Here is a 14,897-nt window from a genome sequence, read left to right as displayed (position 1 = left end):
ACTTCTTCCGTGGGCTGAGTTTGCCTATAATAACCATCCTAATGAATCTTCTGGCAAATCTCCATTTTTTGTTGTTTACGGCATGCATCCCAACATTCCTTTACCGATTTCTCCCTCTTCCGGAGTTCCGGCAGCTGATTCTGAAGTCTTAGAATTTTCCAGAGTATGGCTTGAGACTAAAGAGGCACTTGGAAGAGCCAGTGAACGCATGAAAAGACATGCCGACAAGAGGCGCCTTGATGCTCCAACTTATCTTCCGGGCGAAAGGGTTTGGCTTTCTTCCAAATACATCAGACTGAAGATACCTTCCTACAAGTTGGGCCCTCGTTACATTGGTCCTTTTGAGGTCCTCCGCCGCATCAACGATGTGTCCTACAAGCTGAGGTTGCCTGCTTCGCTCCGCATTCCCAACGCCTTCCACGTTTCTCTCCTAAAACCAGTCATTCTTAATCGTTTCCATCCTACCTACGACTCTTCTCCTCTTCCGGTCTGTGCAGATAATGTTTTTGAGGTAAAAGATATTTTAGCCTCCAAAAAGGTCAGGAACAAGACCTTTTTCTTAATCGATTGGAAAGGGTTTGGTCCCGAGGAGAGATCTTGGGAACCCCAGGAGAACATTAATGCACCTCAAATTCTTAAGAGATTTCTGTCCAAGAGGGGTAGGGGAGGTTCTAAGAGAGGGGGTAATGTTACATCTATACTCACCCCTGTCGGCGCCTCAGTCACCGCTGCGTCCCTCTCTTCAGCCGGCGCTCCCTCGTCACTCCCGGCTCCTTCCTGGTCCGGGTCCCGGCGGACTGCTCCCTAACTATCCCTGTATAGGGGTTGTCCAATCTGGTTTGCTCGCTCGAGGGAGGTTCGGTATTACGGACCAGTGGGTCCACTCTTGTCTTCTGCATCTGCGTGACACCAGGTAAGATATGCTATGTGAGGAACTGGTCACGGACTTATGACTATTGGACCAATGGCCGCGGAGTCCACAGCTCTAAGGGATGCAGGCTTTCCCATCACGGAGCACCGATTGCGTTGATACTGTTGTTTTATTAGGCACTTGCTTGCTGTTTTATTAGTAATTTTCTTACTTGGCAGTTCATCCTCAGGAATCCGTGTTTCCATTCAGTGGCAGTTATACATAAGATCCAGCCTGCACGCCTTCCTCTGCTTAGTAGGGCCAGACAGGAGACTGCTACCGGTAAATGGAAAGCAATCATTCTATTAATCTCATCAGTATCTCCGTCCATTCTTCTTCCAGCAACACTAAGGGCTTGTGCACACGCTGCGGATTCCATTGCGGAATTTTCCGCAGCGGATTTGATAAATCTGCAGTGCAAAACCACTTTGGTTTTTACTGCGGATTCATCGCGGTTTCTATTGCGGTTTCCGCTGCGGGTTTTCACCTGCAGTTTTCTATTGGAGCAGGTGTGAATCCGAACAAAGAATTGTCATGCTGCGGAATATAAACCGCTGCGTTTCCGCGCAGTTTTTTCCGCAGCATGTGCACTGCGGATTTAGTTTCCCATAGGTTTACATTATACTGTAAACTCATGGGAAACCGCTGCGGACCCGCAGCAAAATCCGCAGCGTGTGCAGATACCCTAATTGTGTGGATAGGGATTGTAGACCCAGGGGAGCCGTCACCACAGGGGTCTCGCAGTCCCAGGTGATGGGCTTATGGAATATTCTTTGAGCTAATAGAAAATGTTAAGGGGAGTGAGTGCACTTCTGCTCATTCAGGGGGCTGATCCAGAGAGGGGAATAAACCACATGTTTAGTCAGGAGTTGTTGGAGCGATGTTGAGTGGAGAGGATCTTCTAGGATGACGTCCTGGAACCATGGATGGATGGCCTATGGTGTTTTGGACATCGGTTGTGATATTTGTCGTCTGGACTGTGACTACAGACTATACTGGCAGGAGATATGGGATCTGTGGGCCACCCAAAAGTTGGGAGCCAGTGAGTATCGCCTGTTACAGGGCCAGTGGGACATTCGTTCCCGGGGAGGGGATCTGTTGTACTGAGGACATTGTATTTTGTCCGTCTACCTGGATTTGTTGCACAACAATGGATGTATGGAATAATAAATAGTTGCATCATTAACCTGCCTGGGTGACTACAACCCACAACCTCAGATCCTCGCACTATAAGTGCACCTATTGTTGTGGGCACTGATGTGTGACGTCTGATCATAGAGTCCAATCCTCACTCGGTACAGGACGAGATGTTTGGGGGACTGAACCCAAAGGAATATGGTTTCTCTGTAAACAGATTGAGGCTATGATAATGGGAGAATGGGAGATGGCAGAAAATGAGCTGCTTGTTCCTAAAGATTTCAAAATTTGCCTTCCTTGTGAACCAGAAGAAGGTAGTCTGGTGAGAAATTCCAAAGATTGATATCCCGATAGCCAGAGTGGCAAGGAAAATGTCAGTCCCATTTGAAGACTCTTGTCTCAGAGACTCCATGTATAGGAAGGCTGATGGATCGAGAGACGCTGTCATTAGGGCTAGTCTAGCTGCCACCTTAGTTGCCTTGTCTATGAGATGTGCACATCTAAAATCCAATAAACCTAGTGGACTGCTTCTTGAATACCTTCCACTGCTGAAAATGGCGACTGGGCTAATGGCGGATGTGTCATCTGAGTCAGGAACAATGTCCTTTCCAATTTAGCTAGGTGATCCATCTGGCTGAAAACCTTTTTCAGGAGATGGCTATTCAAAACAAACAAATGAATGATTCTCCAATCCTTTCTCAGGTCTGCAGGTGTTGACTATCTGGGAAGGGTACAGGAGAGCGTTCACCCAGCTGTCACCTGTTGCCTTAGGCCTCTTTCACACTTCCGTCTTTCAGCTCCCGTCACAATCCGTCATTTGAAATTTGCAGGATCCTGCATTTTCCCATAGACTTGTATTAGCGACGGATTGTGACGGAAGGCCATCCGTTTCATCCGTCTTTCACTCGATCCTTCATAATAAAACGGTCCGTCGGGCAGAGAAAACGTTCAGAGGAATGTTTTTTCTGCAGGTTGGAAAATCGGTCAGTGACGCATCCTGCTCTGCCCGTCACTGGCTACAATGGAAGCCTATGGGCGCAGGATCTGTCGCTGCTTGTGAAAAGCAGGAATCCAGCGACGGGTCCGGCCTTTTCAAAGAGAGCATGCGTGGATGAATTTCCCGTCAGGGAAACTCTCGCTTGCTCTTTCTCTTGTTACTATTGATGCTGCCTATGCAGCATCAATAGTCACAAGATATAATGTTAAAAATAATTAAAAAAATAAAAAATCGCAATATTCTCACCTACCGGTGTACCCGCGCAGCGTCACCGATGCTCCTGGCAGCTAGCGTTACTTCCTAGTAATACATTGCGAAATCTCGCGAGATTACTAGGAACGCTAGCTGCCGGTAGGTGAGAATACTGCGTTTTTATTTATTTTTTTATTTATTTATTTTTTAACGGACCCTGTGCAGATTTGGAAGACGGAAGTGTGAAAGAAGCCTAAGGCCTCTTTCACGCTTCCATTTTTACAATCTGCACAGGATCCGTTGAAATGACGGATCCTGTGCAGATTGTAAAAAACGGGTGCACTGGGCCCATCTTTCTGACGCACCCGTCGAGGCTATGTGCACCTGTTGTGTATGCATCTTCGCAGCGGTTTTCCGCTGCGAAAACACACACAACAAAACCCAGGTTAAAAAATATAAAAATAAAAAAAATAAAAATCGCAATATTCTCACCTTCCGGAGTCCCGCACAGCGTTACTGATGCTCCCGGCAGCTCCGGTTCCCAGTAAGGCCTTGCGTGCAATGACCTCTGATGACGTGTGGTCTCGAGACCAGCTAATAACTTCCAGGGCGATTGATCCCGTTCCGTAGTCAGAATGGTTTTCGGGTCACTACTCAAGTCTCTATTCTATACAAGGGAAACCTTCTGGGGGTGGATTTCGTACCATCATAAATTTAAAGCCCTCAAGTACATGAAATTCAAAACGCAATAAGATCAATTCCATTAACCCCTTCTCGACATGCGCCGTACATATACTGTTCTTTTTGCGGGAACAGACCTCCTGCAGAAGTATATGTACAGAGCCGTGAGCACGCCGGCTCAAGTTGAGTGCCACAGCGATCAGGTGCAGGCATCAGCTCTATGTGCAGCACTGATTGCGAGCGTTCAACCCCTTTGACACTGTCAATAGTGTCAGCAACATCGAGGAACATCGCACAGGGAGTGTTCTCCCCATGTGTTTCCATCAGCACTATGCAATGCTATCGTGTTGTGCTGATGGTCTCCATTGCGACCCCCAGCCTCAAGATGGACACTGGGACATTCTGGGTCCTGCAGGGAAAGTAGCTTGTGAGCATCTGCTAAGAGCAGGACCTGAGACTCCTCCTCCCTGCCTGATGGTGATCTGATGCCCTGCAGTGCAGAAGCATTGCAGAGTATCAGATCAGCTGTCATGACAGCTGTCGGGTGACCTGGGACCAGGGGCTCCTTTTCTGGCCCTTACACTAGGGAGCGCCCTAGCTCGCACTGTTCCCCAGGATACTTCAGATGGTGAAGACTCCGGGGACTCCGCCCTTGCATAATCTCCTAATTTAGCCCTCTGTCTGTCCCCCGCCCTCCCCCAGGGAGAAGGGGGTGCTACTGTACACTGCAGTACACCAACCCGACAAACAAGACAACATGAACAAGGGGAAACTGAGAAGTCCACACATAACAAATATTCACTCACATATAACACAGGAATTCACCGGGGTGTGCAGGAAGGGGAAGAAAGCAAAATCGGAATGGCTAAGGAATTACCAAGCATACAAACCAAACAGCTGCTTACAACTCCTCCAATTCTCCTTCTCGCACCAACTTCTCTCCCTTCTTAGCCATGCAGCATAAAGCTAACCCTGACAAGGATTAGTTATAGAGCCCAGATTATACACACGTGGTCAAAATTGTTGGTACCCCTTGTTTAATAACAGGAAAACCCACAATGGTCACAGAAATAATATGAATTTGACAAAAGTAGTAATAAATAAAAAATCTATGAAAATGAACAAATGAAAGTCAGACATTGCTTTTCAACCATGCTTCCACAGACTTTAAAATAAATAAAACTCATAAAATACGCCTGGACAGAAATGATGGCACCTTAACTTAATATTTTGTTGCACAACCTTTTGAGGCAATCACTGCAATCAAACGATTCCTGTAACTGTCAATGAGACTTCTGCTCCTCTCGACAGGTATTTTGGCCCACTCCTCAAGAGCAAACTGCTCCAGTTGTCTCGTGTGTGAAGGGTGCCTTTTCCAGACGGCATGTTTCAGCTCTTTCCAAAGATGCTCAACAGGATTTAGATCAGGGCTCCTAGATGGCCACTTCAGAATAGTCGAATGTTTTCCTCTTAGCCATTCTTGGGTGTTTTTAGCTGTGTGTTTTGGGTCATTATCCTGTTGCAAGATGCATGACCTGTGACTGAGATCAAGCTTTCTGACACTGGGCAGCACATTTCTCTCTAGAATCCCTGGATAGTCTTGAGATTTCATTGTACCCTGCACAGATTCTAGACACCCTGCCAGATGCAGCAAAGCAGCCCCAGAACAAAACCGAGCCTCCTCCATGTTTCACAGTAGGGACAGTGTTTTTTTCATGATATGCTTCACTTTTCCATCTGTGAACCTAGATCTTGTGTGCCTTGCCAAAAAGTTCCATTTTTGTCTTATTTGTCCATAGGACATTCTCCCAGAAGCTTTGTGGCTTGTCAACATGTAGTTTGGCAGATTCCAGTCTCGCCTTTTTTTTTTTTTTTTTTTCAAAATGGTGTCCTCCTTGGTCGTCTCCCATGAAGTCCACTGTGGCTCAAACAACGATGGATGGTGCGATCTGACCCTGATGTTCCTTGAGCTTGAAGTTCACCTTTAATCTGAGTAGAAGTTTTTCTGGGCTCTTTTGTTACCATTCGTATTATCCATCTCTTTGATTTGTCATCAATTTTCCTCCTGCGGCCACGTCCAGGGAGGTCGGCTACAGTCCCATGGATCTTAAATTTCTGCATAATATGTGCAGCTGTAGTCACAGGAACATCACGCTGCTTGGAGATGTCTTATAGCTGTTACCTGTAACATGTTTGTCTATAATTTTCTTTCTAATCTCCTGAGACAACTCTTTCCTTCACGTCATCTGGTCCATGTTAGGTGTGATACTCACCATGTCACCACCCAGCACAGTGAGTATCTGTAGCTCTATATACAGGCCACTCACTGATTCCTGGATTGTAGACCCCTGTGATGATAGTTACTGGACACACCACAATTTCACATGTCCCTTTCGTCACATTATTTTCAGGGGTCCCATCATTTCCGTCCCGGCCGATTTCATGAGTTTTATTTATTTTTTAAATTCTGTGGAAGGAAGCATGGCGGAAAAGCAATGTCTGACTTTAATTTGTTCATTTTCATAGTTTTTTATTTATTTTTACTTTGGCAAATTCAAGTTATTTCTGTGATCATTGTGGGTTTTTCTGACCATTCTGACAATTTTGACCACGTATGTATTTACCCCGGTATGGTCACTGCCACCTCCACAATAACAAAAGTAACTACTGGCTGCCGCAACCAAAGATTTATTCAAGGCCATTGGACACCAATTTTAGGTAGCATATGGCTTTAGGGGTGCGGTGAACAGAGCTATTGCATTTTATATATTTAAACCAGAAAGATAGGCAGTGTGTATATGTAAAAAAAAAATAAAATAAAGTGGCAGTAAACAATACGGTTTATACTATTACTATCCTGGATCTCGTCATATCTAGCAGACCGGACATTCAGTGTCTCCCTCCCCCATGCCACCTCCTCACCTCACCCCCTGTATGTCGGTGTTCCCCAACGCTCAGTTCTAGGATCCCTGCTCTTCATCTACACCTTCGGCCTGTGACAGCTCATAGAATTCCATGGTCTCTAGTATCATCTTTACTCCGATGACACGCAGATCTACCTATCCGGACCTGACCTCACCTCCTTACTGACCAAAATCCCACAATCTCACTTTCCCCAGTCCCGCATGCTCGGGGTGATCCTCTACTCTGGCCTCTTCTAAGCCACGTATCCAAGCCCTTGCCTCCTCCTGCTGACTCCAACTCAAAAACATTTCCCGGATTAGTACATTCCTTGACCAAGAAACTGCAAAAACGCTTGTGCACACCCCCATCATATCCTATTGACTACTGTAACCTCCTGCTCTGTGGCCTCCCCTCTGGCACCCCTCCAATCTATCCTAAACTTTGCTGCCTGACTAATCCACCCGTCTCCCCGTTATTCCCCAGCCTCTCTTCTCTACCAAGCCCTTCACTGGCTCCCCATTACCCAGAGACTCCAGTTCAAAACCCTACTATGACATACAAAGCCATCCACAACCTGTCTCCTCCATACATCTGTGACATGGTCTCCCGCTACTTGCCTACACGCAACCTTTGATCCTCTCAAGATCTCCTTCACTCCCCTCTTATCTCTTCTTCCCACAATCGCATGCAAGACTTCTCCCCCACTCTCTACCACAACACACCAGACTTTCGCCTACCATGGAAACCTTCAAAAGGAACCTGAAGACCCACCTCTTCCGACAAGCCTGCAGTGATCCTCGGTCTACTGAACCGCCACATGACAAGCTCTACCCTCTCCTAGTGTATCCTCACCCATCCCCTGTAGACTGTGACCCCTCGCGGGCAGGGTCCTCTCTCCTCCTCTCTCCTCACACATCCCCTGTAGACTGTGATCCCTCGCGGGCAGGGTCCTCTCTCCTCACCCATCCCCTGTAGACTGTGAGTCCTCGCGGGCAGGGTCCTCTCTCCTCACTCATCCCCTGTAGACTGTGAGCCCTCGCGAGCAAGGGTCCTCTCTCCTTCTGTACTTGTGTGTGCATTGTATTGCTCATGTTGATTGTATGCCCCTTTTTTTCACATGTAACGTGCCATGGAATAAATAGCGCAATAATAATTATGATAGCATATCGAAAGAAAGTGACTTAACCTGGTGAGGGAAATTACTAAATGCTTGGCGAAAGGGAAGCACTTCGATTTGAGAAAATGGACAGAACCCACAGTGAACTGTCTGGTTTTTTTTTTTTTTTTTTTTAATGACCGATAAAGGATCCAAACCTACGTACTGCTTTTTTATTAGCTCTAAGCTATGCCCACATACCTCCTGTTGATGACCTTTTATTTGGGAGCTGTTTGTAAGATGTACTCGGCCTTTCAGAATTATGAGATCTATGCCCCTGAGGACTCCCGAGTGTGAGATATCGTCGTCATATTTATATAGAGACCAAATATGACCTGGTTCGCATCGTCTTTCTGTTATTATGTTGGAGTTCTAGTGTTCTAGTGGCCCCCCCATGCGATGTGAGTGAATGTGCCCGGTTCGTCCCTTCACTACAACTCTGAAAATATGCACTGCTCAAATTAATAAAGGGAACACTTAAATAGCACAATGTAACTCGGGGTTGTCATGCGTCTGTGAAACCAACCTGTCCAGTTATGAAGCAACACTAATTGTGAATCAATGTCTCCTGCTGTTGTGCAAATGAACAGACAACAGGTAGAAATGATCAGCAATTAGCAAGACAACCTCTATAAAGGAGTGGTTCTGCAGGGGTGACCACAGACCAATTCTGTTCTCATCCTTTTTGGCTGTTTTGGTCACTTTTACATCTTGTCATTGCTCTCACCCCTAGAGGTACTGTAACAAGAAGCTGTGTCTACAGTACAGCCCACAGAAGTTACTCCGGTAGTGCAGCTCATCCAGGATGGCACACCAATGCGAGGTGTGGCAAGAAGGGTAGCTGTGTCTGTCAACATAGTGGAGGAGGGCAACAACCCAGCAAGAGGACTGTTACCTCCTCCATTGTGCAAGGAGGAGTAGTGCCTGAGCCCTGCAAAATGACCTCCAGAAGGCCACTAACATCCGTGTGTCTACTTAAACTGTCAGAAATGGACTCCATGAGGGTGGTATGAGTGCCCTACGTCCACAAGTAAGTTTTGTGCTTACAGCCCAACACCATGCAGAGTAATTGGTATTTGCCAGAGAATACCAAGATTGGCAGATTCGACATTGGCATCCTGTGCTCTTCATGGATGAGAGCAGGTCCACACTTAGCCCATGTGACAGTCTTGAGACGTCATGGAGAACGTTCTGCTGCCTGCAGCATCCTCCAGCATGACTGATTTAGCAGTGGGTCAGTAATGGTGTGGAGAGGCATTTCTTTTGAGGGTCACACAGCCCTCCATGTGCTCACCAGAAGTACCCTAACTGCCATTAGGTACCAGGATGAGGTCTTCGGACCCCTTGTGAGACCATATGCTGGTGCAGTTGACCCTGGGTTCCTTCTGATGCAGGACAATGCCAGACCTTATGTGACTGGAGTGTGTCACCAGTTCCTGCAAGATGAAGGCTTTGAAGCTATGGACTTGCCCGCCCGTTCCCCAGACCTGAATCCCATTGAGCACATCTGGGACATCCTGTCTCGCTCCATCCACCAACGTCACGTTGCACCACAGACTGACCAGGAGTTGGTGGATGCTTTAGTCCAGGTCTGGGAGGAGATCCCTCAGGAGACCATCCGCAACCTCATCAGGAACATGCCCAGGTGTTGTAGGGAGATCATACAGGCACGTGGAGGCCACACACACTACTGAGCATCATTTCCTTGTCTTGGGGCATTTCCACTGAAGTTGGATCAGCCTGTAATTTTATTTTCCCCTTTGATTTTGAGCATCATTCCAACTCCAGACCTTCGTGGGATATTAGTTTTGATTTGCATTGATCCTTCTTATATTTAATGCTCAGCGCATTCCACTATGTAATGAATAAAGATTTGCAGCTAGAATATTTCGTTCAGTGATATCTAGAATGTGGGATTTTAGTGTTCCGTTTATTTTTTTGAGCAGTTTATATCCCATAAAGATTGGATCTATGGAAACCTAATATTCCAATCTGGACCCCAGAGACGGTCCGTCTAGCTGTACGCCCATACATACTCTTTGAACCCAGGATGTTCTTCCTGTGCCTAAACATATGTCAGTTTTGCTGTCACTTTCACAGCAAAAATCTCTGATAACACAGCATTTTATCTTCATTATCCAGACGTCTGTTTTCAGTAAAGGTACCTTCACACTAAACAACTTTACAACGAGAACGATCCGTGACGTTGCAGCGTCCTGGATAGGGATCTCGTTGTGTTTGACACGCAGCAGCGATCTGGATCCCGCTGTGATATCGCTGGTCGGAGCTAGAAGTCCAGAACTTTATTTCGTCGTCAGGTCGGCGTGTATCGTCGTGTTTGACAGCAAAAGCAACGATGCCAGCAATGTTTTACATGGAGCTAACGACCTGCGAGAACGATAAGTGAGTCGCCGTTACGTCACTGGATCGCTCCTGCATCGTTCTGGAGCTGCTGTGTTTGACGTCTCTACAGCGACCTAAACAGCGACGCTGCAGCGATCGGCTCGTTGTCTATATCGCTGCAGCGTCGCTGAGTGTGACGGTACCTTAAGCCAGTAGGGTACAGACTGTTATCTATCTTTGATTGGTCAAGAGTCTGAAATGTTGACTCTTCTTGTAGGTTAAATTGATATTTGTAAGTTGATGAATGGTTGTTTAGTAGTGATGGGTGAGTAGCATTGTTGCTCGGGTGGTCTCTGAGTATTTGGATATGCTTGGAGACTGTTTTCATGGTCTCAGCTGCATGATTTGCGACTTATAGACAGGCTGAATACATGTGGGGATTCCCTAACAAACAGGCATTCCTCAAGCTGTATAGCAGTTGCAAATCATGCAGCTGAGGGACAAAAACTAAATCTGAGCACGCCAAAATACTCGGAGACCACCCGAGCAACGAGTACACTCGCTCATCACTATGGTTTACCTCTTATATTGCCTCCTACAGTTTGTCTGTTTTTGCAATACAGTGATGCAGGGTCTTTGAACAATGAATGTTTGCTTAATATGAATGATTATTGTGTGGGTCCTGTGGCTTGTTAACTTGCAAAGTGGAGTAAAAACCTATGCAAATTAATGTACATTAATACATTGTGAGTTAGTCATCACATCTTCCTCTTGACCTCTGGATGCTGGCTTGAGGGACAATTGAGCTGTATAAAGGGGCTATGGCTCAGTAACAAGATATTTAGACCATCCAGATATATCCAAGATATCCAGACGTCCCAATATATCCAAGAGGTCTAAAGAACCAAAGACTGTTTACAAAACCACAGCCAGGAACACTCTACAGGATAGCTGCGAAATCATGGCTCCATGACAAGATGCACAGATTTCACATTCTACAGGATGCCAGCTTAGGGGACCACGGCCCTAGCTGAAAGAATACACATCTGCTCCATTAACTGTCACTGAACCCATGAATGCATTTGGGAAAGCCAGGATTAGGACCCACCAGTCACTTGGCTCCATGGAGATGTTCTGAAATGCCATCCGTCTTCAGTCTACTGGCCTTGTATTTCGATGGACTGTACTCTTCCTAAGCCTGTTGTCTCAGGACAAACCACAAGAATGATTCTTATGATTTGTCCTGATGAAGAGATATGAACACCTGTTTGAACAGCGTTGAAAAATATAAACCGCATCCACACCTCTTCGGTCTGTCATCGTGGTTTGGATCTTTGAGGTCGTTTTGGAGTATCTTTGTTTCTATGCATTATGTTGTGGTGGAGGATATTTATAATTGGGTTTAAATGTTTTAATCATGTGCTTTGTTGCTTCTTGAATAGTGTATCCTCGTCTGCACACCGTTGCTTGTGTTGTCTTTTTCTCCTGCTTTTTTTTTTTTCTTCTCCTCTACCAGTAGAAGTCATTACCAGTGTGTACCAGCAGGGGGAGACTGTGACGGTTGTGTAATTGGAGCTAAAACACAAATATTCGGCTTCTGATGGAATGATTGACAGTTTTAGGGTGATTGTGTGGTTTCTGATGGATTCTGTGTACGTTATTACAGTGTTTTTGTAACAGAGACGATTGGTTTGTTGCATGTGTACACAGGATTTCCCTCCTGCCTGGACACGGTGCTGTGTGTGGAGGGTTTTATGGTTTCGGGGCTGCGCGTCACCCTGGCCTCTCCCTGTATAACCTGTTACTGTCACACATGTCCTAACACGATGCATTGGAATCCTCCAGAGCTGCGCTCCACTTCTGCCTCCCATCATTTTTCTCCCGTTTGTGCTGCCGTCTTCTGCACTCTCTCTCTTCTTGGAGATTTTAGAAATGGGTGAATGGTCTGCACGCTGTACTCGCCTCCGAGATCCTACGGCAATTTGTGCATGATGAGAACATGCAGAAGTGTGGAGTTAGGACATGCGTGTCCCATCGAGAAAATGGAGCTCTCTACTCATCATGTAAAGACAGATCCTTCCTCCAACCGAGCCGTACAAGCTGCTCTTCATGCGGCCAAGCAACAGAAACGTCGACCTAAAAGCCTCTGCTCAGTGGGTAATGGAGTCACAATCACCAAAAGAGAGACCAGTTCCAGCTCATTAGTGGGGTGGCTTGACCTCCTGAAGCAAAGGTCTGTGAAGAAATGTGACCCCTCAAGAGGTGTACAAGAATGCAAGTCAGCTATTGGCACCAGCACGTCCCGACCCCTGAGTGTGAGTGTCCTGGACATAAACCGACTGAGTGGAGCACAAGACTCCTCATCTTGCCGGAAAGAGTGTGGCCGTAGCTCTGGCTTTCTACGTGGAGCCTCTTTGTTTAGCAGTCAGCGGTGGAATGTGTTTGGGAGTAAAACTCCAGAAACGCAGTCAAGGAAGAACCTGTCATCTCTCCGGAAAAGCTTCAGTTTCCGACTCCGACGTGGAGCAGACTTCCGAAAGGACCGTGAACGGTGGGACAACAGCTTAAGGAGTCGGAGTGAAGTGGATAGCTACTCCCTGCAAACTGCTCCATCACATAAGGATCTCCTCATCTCTGAGGTTCCATTAGTGGAAAGTAAAGAAAACCGATCCCGACTGTGGAGGGTCATCACTGGCCCTTTCCGAAAGAAGGAGTTCAGCACTGGAAACAGCTGGGCAGGTGGTGACTGCATCCAGACATCTGAGCCAATTCTGGTGGGGATATCGTGCAGCGTGGGTAAGATGAAGTGACACACTTATTTCTTTATTTATTCAGTCTTTTATTGGTTGGCATTTGACCATGTACTTAGTCACCTTGATAGAAGTCTTCCACTATCCATTTCACCAGGGCTGTGACTTCTAAGTTTTGATTTTTATATAAGATATTGTGGATACTTTCTGTTCCAAGCTTTCTAGAAAGATCAGAGAGCAATATATGAATATATGTATTTCTGACAGATGGTTACATTGACAAAAGTCTCTGGTCCAAAAAGTTCATCCTTTCTCCACTAGTTTTACATTGTCCCACTGGATTTATTACCCATTATGCCATTTGTTGTGAGAAGCCTCTGGTCCTCTATAAAGGTGATATCTGTCCTTATTACCTCTTGTGGTTGTCACTTCCTTGTGATGTAGACAAGGCCTCAATCGTCTGCGTGATTTAGGCGAGGCCTCCATCTATTGAAACTGCTTGATGGTTAGCGACCTGTGCCTTTTAATACAGACCTCCCAATTCTTCACATTTTTGGCTTATAATAAAAAAAAATATTATAATATGATATTGCATAATGGTTCATCTTGTAGATGTGTATGTGTTAATAATATGTAGCCATTCTTATCAGATGGTTTGATGACACAGCATTTAATCTTAAAGGGAACCTGTCACCCCCCCCCCCCCCCCCGGGCGTTTTTAACGAAAAGAGCCACCTTGTGCAGCCCTAATGCTGCATTCTGTCAAGGTGGCTCTTTTAGTTCGAGTCCCTGCCAACGCTGAAATAATCGTTTTTAGAATTTGCACCTCATACCTGGGAGTCGAAGGGCAGCGCAAACTGTGCATGCCAGAAAAAAAAAACTTATAGCGCCGGGGATGTTCAGGAAGGAAATGGAGGCGGCGCACGGAGACCCTGAGTGACGGCTGGGAGGTGTTTGTGTCAGAGGGAAAAGACATGCCCCCCTAACAAACTGCAGGTATGAGGGGCAAATTCTAAAAAACTATTTCAGCGTTGGCAGGGACCCCAACTAAAAGAGCCACCTTGACAGAATGCAGAATTAGTTCTGCACAAGGTAGCTCTTTTAGTTAACGCCTGGGGGCTTCCTTTAACCAGACGTTTATTTTCCGAAAGCCAGCAGGAAGAGACTGTTCTTTATATGTTTGACTTTTGATTTATTTTTTTTTTCTGGTTCGTCAAGAAAACAGTTTCGTTTCTTATAAGCCTGTAATATTGATTTGTAAATTGAGATTTGAGGTAACATATTGTGCTGTTTTCCTAGATGACTAGTGATACAGGATCATAGAACAATGATGTTTGCTGATATGTTGATTACACATTGTCCAGGCCAGCCAGTTTGTTGACTTGCAAAACAGGAGGGAAAAACTATGCAAAAAATTAATCAAATAATGTGAGTTGATCTCATCACCATTCTTCCCCTTTACCTGTGAATGCTGGCTTGAAGGACAGTTGTTAACTTTTTAAAAAGAGGATATATGCCTCTGTAGAATCAGACAGATATTCAGCCTAGACATCCAGACAGCAAAGAGATCCAAAGACCTAGACACTCTTTACAACATGGCAGCCATGACCTCATGGCTCCATCATGAGGAACACAAATTTGACATTCAACAGGATGCCAGCTTAGGGGACCACGGACCCGGCTGAAAGAATACAGATCTGCTCCATTGGCCATCCCAGAACCATGGATACGTTTGGAGTAGTCAGGATTTGAACCCACCAGTCACCTGAGCCCCATGGATGGTTTGTGAAAGCCAGAAATGGGACCCACTGGTCACCTGGCTCCATG

The 14,897-nt window shown here is 46.0% G+C and overlaps 1 protein-coding gene across 4 annotated transcripts in view; it reads left to right on the top strand.

Moving 5' to 3' along the window:
• The window catches only part of AGAP3 (ArfGAP with GTPase domain, ankyrin repeat and PH domain 3), a 498,289-nt gene that overhangs the window by 44,369 nt on the left and 439,023 nt on the right, over nt 1-14,897 (top strand). Inside the window, exon 1 of one of the 4 annotated variants that reach the window (XM_077267731.1) lies at nt 12,177-13,116. The exons of 2 other annotated variants lie outside the window; for them this stretch is intronic. In XM_077267731.1, coding sequence (XP_077123846.1) covers nt 12,261-13,116 — 856 coding nt within the window. In that variant the 5' untranslated portion in view covers nt 12,177-12,260. Of the gene's footprint in view, nt 1-12,176; nt 13,117-14,897 lie in introns of those variants that run through there. One more of the 4 variants, XM_077267732.1, reaches the window with a different exon arrangement.

Source organism: Ranitomeya variabilis, chromosome 6 (genome assembly GCF_051348905.1).
Source record: "Ranitomeya variabilis isolate aRanVar5 chromosome 6, aRanVar5.hap1, whole genome shotgun sequence".
NCBI lineage: Eukaryota > Metazoa > Chordata > Amphibia > Anura > Dendrobatidae > Ranitomeya > Ranitomeya variabilis.
The sequence above is the reverse complement of the archived record's forward strand: the minus strand, read 5'-3'. Positions and strand labels throughout refer to the sequence as shown.